Here is a 10044-nt window from a genome sequence, read left to right as displayed (position 1 = left end):
ACCAGCCCACAGACAGCAGCTCCAAAGGGAATTCCTGCTAAAACCAGGCCCAGGCTGGGCACCAGCCCACAGACAGCAGCTCCAAAGGGAATTCCTGCTAAAACCAGGCCCAGGCTGGGCACCAGCCCACAGACAGCAGCTCCAAAGGGAATTCCTGCTAAAGCCAGGCCCAGGCTGGGCACCAGCTTGCTCTGCTTGAGCTGGGAGGGAATTTCACTTCCCAAGACCTGAATTTCGTTTGTTTTCCACAGAGTTTCTGTTGTTGCAGAATCTGGTCTAAAGTGAAATGGAGTCACCAACATCCCCTGAAACACTGAGCTGAGAGTGAGATTTGGGGGGATCTCAACCAAATGGGGAATCTTGACCATTCCTGGTTGGATTTGCTCTGGAAACCTGGTCCACTGAGCTGCACAATCCAGTCCAATCAGGGGATACAAGCAGTGCCACACGACCTGGGAGTCATCCCACTAAAACTGATTGCAGCTAATACTCCTAATGAGCTGCCCAAAATGAGCCATAACCCAGGGATTATACACAGAAATCATGCAGTGGGTCATTCCCAATAATATGTATGTACAGGAAAATCCCACTTGAGGCCTGGATCCTTGACTAAGGGAAAGCAAAAAAAAAGAGAGACCAAATTCCTGTAATAAATTATTCATTACAAATTATCCACCCAGCTCTAGTTAACACCCTTCTGTGTTTCTTCAGGGAGAGAAGAGCTTGTGTTTTAGATTTTCCCTAAGTGCTGTTGCATGCAGGGTTTGCCTTAAACGTGTAACCCAGATGTCCCAGACTTGGTTTATTTACATTCTTGGGAACTGTTGTGAAAAAAACCCTATATGATGTCAAATATAATATAGTGCTCAACTGAGTTATAAAGGGACAAGGCTGTGCCAATCCTTCTTTGGTATTTGTTTTAATTTTAAGGAAAAGAGAGAGGCAGAAGTGGCAAATCAAAATACATTCTAAGATCCATTTTTTAAGTTATAAATATATATATGTGTACAAACAACTGTTTAGAGTGCAAGATTTAGAATTATCAGATAAAAAAAGAAATAAAACCAACTGAAGTTAATTTACCTTCTCAATTGTATGGAAGGACTTAGGGAAAACCACCAGGAATACTGTGAAAGACACCCCAGTAGCACACCAGTGCCTGATGTGACAATCCATTTCTTCGTAACTCAAAGAGATGTTTTGGTTTAACTCATTAAATATTTTCCCCCTCTAAATCCCTTTTGAAATGTACCTTTCAAAAAACCACAAACCCTCCCGGTTCATCTTGCCCGTCGGCCTGAGGAGCTGGCAGGGAGGAGGAGCGGAGGGCAGTGCAATGGAATTCAGCCCCAAAGGCTCTCCGGGAAGGCAGAACTTTGGGAGGCAGTTCAGGGACGCAGCGCTGGGAGCACCGCGGCCACCTTGGGCTGAGAGCGACAAACCCCGGCTGGGATGGAGCTCAGGACACCCTCCTGTGACACCGGGATGGCACAACCCCCAAACCGAGCACCAGTGCAGGGCAATAAAGGACAAGACCACTTTTACATCTTGCTGTTCTCCCAACTTTTGAGTCAATCCTGCCCATTTCCAGAAGGATAACTGTGATATTTGAGTCTCTGCCCCCTCTCCCACTGAAGGCAGAGGAAATATTTTCTTTTTTCTGCTAAATTCAGTAAGAAAGAGCAAGGTTTTCAACTTCAATATTCATTTCAACTAATATTCATTATGAATTCGGGAGGATTGTAATTTGTGACATTACCTGTTTAAAGATGCTGTCATGTCTTACCTTGACGTAAGACGAGGTGTCTGGTACAGTCTGAAACATCCTTACTTGCTTTTTAGATATATTTAAAGGTCCTTAATTTGACCTGAAATAAATTAAAAAAAAAAAATCAAATCATATACTTGTATGGAGACAAGCAGAGAAATAAAACATCATTTGAATAATAAAATTAGTAATAAAATTTAAAGAGGAGCGATCAAGTATTCAAGTGTAACTTTTAAAGGACACAGAAACACATCCAGAACAATAACTAAAACTCAAGTAATATCAGGACTTCACAAAGCAGGGGTTTATTTCTGGTTTTTAATAACAGTTTGGTTGGATTTCCCCTTCTCCTCAGGCAAAGAGCCTTCTCCACTTCTGTCCAGAGCAGAGGGAAATGTTTGACATTTGATTAACTGAATTTCTTAGCCAACAATTAAAAGCCAGCTGAAATACTCATGTTTTCATGTCGAGACTAGTTAACCCTATTGACTTGTATCCAAGGGTTTCACTTGGCTAAGTGAAGGGCAGTTGCCTTTCCTGCCTCATTGAAACCATCCCGAGCCATTAAACCTGCCGGCCAAGATTGATTTAAAGAACCCTTCTCACCAACAATAATTAAATAATAAATTAAAAATAATACCGAATGGAAGTATCGTTCAAAATATTTAAAAAACCCCAACCCTCGGAGTTGTCACTCTCGGCCCTTCTAGCTCGGATCCTGCCCAAACTTTCCGTCACACTTGCATCAACTACATCTGGTTTTCTGTACTTCTAAGACTTGATGATCTCCCGATGAACGGGGGGGGTTTCTGCCTCTCCCCCCGAGTCATCACTGCAGAGATTAACAACGATCGTGAAAAATGTGATGGTGTGTGGGAAAACAGGCACGAAAATATCCCACAACGGATTTTTTTTTCCCCTACTCGCTCCTCTCAGGGTCTTTATTCCTTTTGGGAAGCGCCAGAAAGCGATTAGCCGAGTGTAATTAGGGCATCATTAAGAAGCACAGGCACATTCACACACGTCCACACCCCCACCCTCAGCACGCGGATCCCAAGCGCTGCTGCTCCGTCCCGTTTTCCCGGGATGCGGAGGGAAAAGTCGAGACGTTTACTCAGAATTTACTACAGAGAAGTGATACGACGGGATTAGGAGGATGCAGAAAGAGTCGCGCACGACACTCGTGGGTTGTTGAGTGTTTTTTGGGAGCTCTACAGGAAAGGCTGTGGGGTCCTGAGCGCGCAGTTAGTCCAGTTTGTCCTGGTCTAATCCAAGCCAGACCCCGGCGGTTAATCACGGCCCTGGTTAATGAAGCAGCCCGGCCGCTGGAGCTGGGAGAGCCCCGGTCCGGAGCTGTGTCCCCCCGCAAAGCCCGGGGACACCCCCGCGGCCCCGCAATAGCTGCTGACTTAACGGGGAAAAAAAGAGAGAAAGCAAGAAAAAAACCCCACAGCCCAACAACTGGAAAATAAAAGTTCGCTATCTGCACGTAACTCCCCTTTTATTGATTTTTCCAGCATTTATTACGCCGCCAGCTGGCACAGGAGGGCAGCCGGCTCCGAACTGGACAATGTGTTTCTGATAAGTACAATTCTTTTTTTCCTGTCGTCCTCCCTCCTAACACATTCCAGTTTCTTTTGCTTCTGAACTTGCACCGGGGGGTGGGGGTAGGCAGAGTGGACGGACGAGGTAATTTTGCTTCGCCAGTAAATTTTCTGGGGTCAAGGATTCCCATATTAGTTTCCCCCGCTCCCCTCTTTACCCCTAATTAGCGCTCTCCCCCCTTTCCCCCCCATCACTTCCCTCTTCTAATTACGCCAGTGCAATAAAATAAATAGATCTGCATATTTTGGAGCCCGTTTTCAGAAGTCTACAGTGGATTATTTATCAATCGTCTCGCCCTGCCAGCGTCAGTCGCAATATAAAAGGGCCTCTTAAACTACTTTTAGAATCGCCTCTTGCTTATTCTTATTACCGGGATTTAAATGACTCACCTTTTATACCCTTTCCCCTCAACCAGTGGCAGAGCAGTTTGTAAAGATCCAGGTTGAGACCAAAACCAGAACTCCCCCAGCTGTGGATTACTACCCTTGCCGCTGCAGTTTTGCGAGGAGAGGAGAGATTTAAACTTGTTGGATCCAGAGCAGCGCTGAAGTTAAAATTCCCAGCCCATCCAGACAGGCTGCATCAACCAGGCATTTCCTCAGGGGGCTTTTGTGCTGCTCGCAGCTCCAGGACGTGCTTTCCTTTCCCTCGCTTCTGTGCCCTCCACTTTTCATTTGATTTCCGTTTTCCGCCCTTATCAATATTCCAGCTGTTCCCTCCGATTAATCGCGGCTCTGGGACATCTTCGCCCAATGAGCCCTCCTGGAGCTGCGAGAGACTTTAAAGAACACAGCAAAGGAAAAAAAATAGGAGGGGGAAAAATTCACAACTTTCTTAAAAAAATATTGCTGAGGAGTCAGGCCGAAAAGAGACGCTGAGTGGAGCTCAAGTGCTACTTTAAATCCCCCTTTTTAAACAAGGAAGTTTCAAATATCCGTTTTTAAATCATCGTTCCTTACTTTGAGCTTTTTTCCCCGACTCTTACCTTGGAAATAGTTAACCCGTTTCCCCCTGAAGCAGGACTGAAACCATGACAGAGCACAAGGCTGGGAGAGCCAGCTGGAATCAACTCCAAAATTTTCTTTTGGACCAAGAACCCAGCATTTCTCCCTGCGAGTCGAAATCTCCAGATCTTTTAAGCTATTTAATAAGAACCGATCAAATAGTAACGCGTTCAGGGAGGGAAAGGAAACACATCTTCAATTCGGGGATGTATTTTTTCCTCACGTTTCTGGTGCATTTTGTCATCTCTGAAGGGATAGCAGATAATATTTTGCACTAACCTGGGCAAGAAACTTCCAGGGATTTTAGTACAACATCATTTTTAAACGTAACCCCCAGAAGGGTTACCAAAACTATTTGGAAAATGTCCTTCCATTCTCTATTCTCTTTCTCTCCTCGCCGGCTTTGCCCCAAATTCCAACATATTGAAACATTTTTCTCCTTAATAAGAGGAACATATAAAGTGAAGGGGTGAAAGGGCAACTTGGGAGCCGTGCCTAGAGCTCCGCACACAATTTGCTCTCTGGTAGACGAGGCGTTTAGCATTCCTCCCAATTTCCAAGGAAAACAGACTCAGACCTGGACCCGGTGACCAGGGACCTCGCCAGAGCCACTTTTTAATATAGAAATTCTTCGCATTCTTTGTTATTATTATAATTGTTGTTGTTTGTGGCAAGAGAAACTGTTTCCTACGCAAGGTAAAGTGACAGGGATTTTAGGGAGACGCTAAGGAAGGAAAAAGCAAAGCGACAGGAGGGACTCGTGACGTGCGGAGAGAGGGGGAACCGGGGGAACCCCAAACCAAAAGCAGCGTTGTCATTTTTAAATGGCTTTAAAATAATCGCGTGCGCGGGGTTAAAAATGCTCTTTCCAAGCCTTAATCTCATTATTCTGCGGGGATGGGAACAACTCCTTCTGCGCCCTCACAACCGAGCCTGCTTGTGAGCGGACCGGCTCACGTTTCAAAGTCATCGTTCATTCTTTTCTCACGTTTCCACGTGTGAATTACACAAAACACGGCGCTGAAGAGGAACCCCGAGGGCTTTACTATTGTGTTAACAGACGCCTCCTCCCCTCCTTTTCGTTGCGGGGCAGGTAACAGGCGCTTGCATCGCTCCCCCGTGCGTTTTTCCTGTTATTTTCCTTTATTTTTTAACAAACCTCTGACAGGGAGCCGTGGGCAGCCTCCCAGCCTGCAATGAAATAAACTTTAAAGGCTGGCGTTAACAAAAGAGTCGGGATGTAAAGCACTCCCAAGTTCAAGGGAGATGAGTGCCCTGAATCCTGAGCTGGTTTTGCTGCCCCTTGTAACCAAACCCCACAGCCGAGCGGAGAGACCCCTGTGGCCAGTTGCAGTCATCTTGGGAGCTTTACTAGCCCAGAAGAAAATTGCTGGCAAATTGGAAACAGCTGGAGCATCGCAGACCAAGGAGGAAAAAAAAAAAAAACCCCCCCCCCTCCAGCCTCCTGAGCAGGGAAAGTTGCGGGAGTTTTGTTTATCCAAATAGCTCGGCGGCAGACACGACATCTCCAGTTTTCCTCACCAAACCGTAGGTGACTTGTACATAAGCAACATTTCAACATCCATCACCGGCGGTGATTTCTTCAAGATGCCTCTGAAATCCCTGCGGGCTCTCCCGGGGCAGCCGCTCCCGCCCGTGCCCGTGTCCCCTTTAACGGGGTGCGAGCAACACAAACAGGGACTTAAAACCCACAAAGGGTTTTAGCCGAGGGTGCGGGGGGAACCCGACAAGTGCTCCGTTCCCATGAGCCTGTCAGACAATTGCTGCAACAAATGAAACGGTGGAAAAGCTCCGAGTCCTGCGAAATGTGCTCTTTTCATGTTTTCTATTTATTAGATACGTTAAGAGAAAACAGACTCGTGCGAGTCCCAAATGTAGGCAGAGTATTAAAAGAGGCATGTGAATGCTCCAGCAATTACAGCTGAATTTGATTAAAAACGTCATGAGGGCTGCAAAAGCAGGAGTTACCTGATACACTAACCCTGAGGTTGCTTTAGGATGAATTATAACACAATTCATTTTATTTTAATAGGTCACCATAAGATTAACTGTTTAAGGATGGAGCTGTGCTATAAATGTTTACATCAAACCAGAAAGAAGCAAACTTTACTTTCTGGTTGTTTAGAAATAATGTTTATTACATTTTAAAATTCTTCAACACGTTAATTAGAAATAAGGGGAAAGTATGTGAAGTCAAAAGGAGCTCCAGTGCTTGACGTGGAACCACACACACACTTCTGGGCTTGTTTCCCTTTCCTGCAAGGAAAATGTGGGGATTTTTCAGTGGCCATCCCTGTTTCCATGTGCTATGGGAAAATAATGGCAACAACTTGTTTTCCCTCTGCTCCTCTCATGGCTTGGTCCAAAATTTGGAGGCACTTGGAGCCTGGGCCTGTGGTCAAGGAGAGCCACCAAAAGCTGAGGTGGTGACTCTGCCTCAGGGAAATCAGCCACCACAACACCCAGATCTAGGGGTTTAGGAGGGAGGAAGTTTGAGGATCCATCAGTGATCGAGGGGCAAAAGCTCAAGGGATGAAGGACTTCAACACACCCTGCCAGGGCCTGTTCCCACCGCAGGGACTGAGGCTTTGGACGTGCTACAAACAGATCTCACAGAGTTAGAATGAAAATAGGCTCCTAAATTCCCCCTCAAGAAAGAAATGGTGAAACACAGCTGCCAGGGAGAGATGTCCATCTGATTTTTCACCTGCTGTGCTGCTGGGCAGCTTTTGGATGAGGCAGTGGCTGCAGATTCTGGTTTTTCCCTGTGCTATCTTTAAGCAACATTTAATAAAAAAGGTACTTGTTTGGAACTCTATGAAGTAGTTAATTATCATTAGCCATATTCCTGAAATTAAAATATATTAGTTTTATAGGAAAATCCTCCCTGTTAAAATGTATTTTTATTTTCAATTCATAAAAAGGACAAATTTAGAATTTTGACATGAAAAACAATTTCTGTAATAAATTACCATCACAAAAAAGGTTTCATTCAGATCTCAGAAAGATCCTTTTCAATGAAGATCTACTGTTTCATTTCCACTAATCAATCTAAGTAAAAGCACTTTGATAAATTCCACCTAAAATCAGCAAAAGCACTATAAATATTTTTGGGAAAGACATTTCTGCTTTGCTAAATTACTCTCTACCATGAAAAACACCTTTGAAATAGAATATGTTTCACCCTGGTCTTATATTAGTGATGAATGTGATTAGTGTATTCAAATAAATAATCATAAATTATTGATAAAATCATTATCACAACAAAAGGGAAACTTCAGTTACAGAGATAAAACGAGGGGACAGGAAAAAAAGGAATTGCTGTAATTGTTACATTCTATATTATTCTTGAAAAAGGAATGTTAGATGAAGGTTCATGTGTGCCCCAGGAATTTTAATTCCCTTGTTCCCATTCTGCTAAATGGGAATGAGAACCTTTCACTCTTGCTGGGCTGCCTGGGTTTGAGGATGTTTGGATATTTATTTTGACAGTGTTTATTGTGAAGTTGGAAAACGTGGGGGTTTGGTGGTGTTGTTAAAGACCCAATTTTTTACAAAACAGTGGAGTTTCCACTTCCATTGTTTATAAACATGGGAGGAAATGATTTACTGTCTGTGGGATGTGATGGAACTCCCGTTAAACCAGCCTGGGTTGGTGACTGGTTTGATCCTCAATCCATATGGGTTGTTTTCCTCTGGATTTTAACCAGTCTTCAGCAACATCCTCCTGCAGGTTATATTGGGCAGAATACAAGTGTTACAATGACATTTGCTGGCCCAAATAAATTCACAGAAAATAGGGCGGGAAGGAAAGTTTAAGGATGGCGTGATAAGACCTTAGATCCCACAACAGCTTGGTGGGCAGAGTGGGACAGGAATTCCTGTGGCAGAGGGATCTGATTCCTTATGGAAGAGGTGGAATCCCTGTGGCAGAGGGATCTAATCCCTTAGTGGCAGAGGCAGGACAGGGACTATCTCAAACCCTTCACTCCACACAAGCTCTGCGCCCCAGCATGGAGCCTCTGCTCTCCTGGGGCCTCACTGCTGGACACGTGGCCCTGATGACACCTTTTTTCCCCAGGATTTTTGTGTTCAACCCCTTCACTGTTTGTTGGGTGACACGACTGTGACACACCCTGCAGTGGCACCTGCAGAGGTTTGTCTGGGTGGCCACAGGCCCTGGTGACAGCACTGCCACCCCTGCCAGGTCCTCAAATGCAAACGGGTCACGCTGATGTCCCCAGAGAAGGATGGGTCACGCTGAGGTCCCTGAGGGAGTTGGGCCATGCCAAGGGGCCCTTCCCAGCAAAGATGCCACAGGTGAACGTCTCACCCCTGGCAGAGTCTGGGCTCTCCTCTCCTTCATGCCCCAGAAGTTGTGAAGATTCAGAGGGGTGAGAGAACCCAGCGGGTAGGGCAGAGCCTCTGAGGGGACCTCGTCACCCCTGAGGGGAGAGGGGTCTGTGCTGGGGGTACCCTGCTGCTCCTGAGGGGAGAAAGGTCTGTGCTGAGGGGACCTGTCTGCCCCTGAGAGGTGAAGGGTCTGCACTGTGAAGAGCTCGTCTGCCCCCGAGGGCACAGGGTCTGTGCTGAGGGGACCCTGCCATCCCTGAGGGGAGAGGGGTCTGTACTGAGGGACCCTACTGACCCTGAGGGCACAGGGTCTGTGCTGAGGGGACTCATCTGTCCCTGAGGGCATGGGGGTCTGTGCTGAGGGGGGCCTGCTGTCCCTGAGAGGACAGGGGTCTGTGCTCAGGGGGCTCTTCACCCCCTGAGGGGACCCTGCTGCCCTTGGTGGGGTGAGGGGACATGGAATGGAGCCCTGAGGGAGGTCCTGCAGCCCTGTCCTCGACAGACAAAATGGGGGCGTGTGCTGAGGGGAGAACCCACCCTGTCACTCACAGCCTGTCCTGTCACTCCCTGTCCTGTCACAGCCTGTCCTGTCACTCCCTGTCCTGTCAGTCACAACCTGACCTGTCAGTCACTGCCTGTCCTGTCACTCACAGCCTTCCCATCAGTCAGAGCAGTCACAGCCTTCCTGTCAGTCACACCTTGACCTGTCACAGCCTGTCCTGTCAGTCACAACCCAGCCTGTCAGTCACACTCTGACCTGTCACTCACAGCCTGACCTGTCAGTCACACCCTGACCTGTCAGTCACAGCCTGTCCCCTCAGTCACAGCCCATCCTGTCAGTCAGAGCCCAGCCTGTCAGGGCTCCCACATCTTCCAGCTCTGCCATGCCTTTCCCCCCCAGTTTCTACTGTGCCCCTTTGACTGAACAAAACCAACATTTACCATCCCAAAGGAGCCCCCCCTGCTCCCTTTCACACGCCTGCCCAGCTGATGCTGACTAGAAAAATAGAAGAAAATAAGTAAAAGAAATTAAAAGCTCTTTTCTCTCTCTGGCAGAGTTTTGCCTCTTAAGAAACGAGAAGTAGCTGTGACCCCAAATTCACTGCAAGATTCACCATTGCTTTGCTTTATGGTGAATTTTGCATGAAGAACCTCTTCCAGAAGACATAACAATATTTATTCTTTCTATATAAAACACAAGGATGCCCTTGTTTCCAGCACAGCTCCCTCTCCTTGTATAGCCCAGCTCCACAGCCTGTTCCCTTTGCATCTGCTTGCTCTGGGATTGCTTAT

The 10044-nt window shown here is 46.6% G+C and overlaps 1 protein-coding gene across 4 annotated transcripts in view; it reads right to left on the bottom strand.

Moving 5' to 3' along the window:
- Nucleotides 1-10044, bottom strand: part of FLI1 (Fli-1 proto-oncogene, ETS transcription factor) — a 107860-nt gene that overhangs the window by 87757 nt on the left and 10059 nt on the right. For 2 of the 4 annotated variants that reach the window (XM_017809796.1, XM_017809795.1), the window contains exon 2: nt 1787-1868. In XM_017809796.1, coding sequence (XP_017665285.1) covers nt 1787-1825 — 39 coding nt within the window. In that variant the 5' untranslated portion in view covers nt 1826-1868. Of the gene's footprint in view, nt 1-1786; nt 1869-3762; nt 4233-8731; nt 8751-10044 lie in introns of those variants that run through there. The other 2 variants (XM_017809797.1, XM_017809794.1) reach the window with 2 other exon arrangements.

This window comes from Lepidothrix coronata, unplaced genomic scaffold (assembly GCF_001604755.1).
Source record: "Lepidothrix coronata isolate B3197 unplaced genomic scaffold, Lepidothrix_coronata-1.0 Scaffold27, whole genome shotgun sequence".
Lineage (NCBI taxonomy): Eukaryota > Metazoa > Chordata > Aves > Passeriformes > Pipridae > Lepidothrix > Lepidothrix coronata.
The sequence above is the reverse complement of the archived record's forward strand: the minus strand, read 5'-3'. Positions and strand labels throughout refer to the sequence as shown.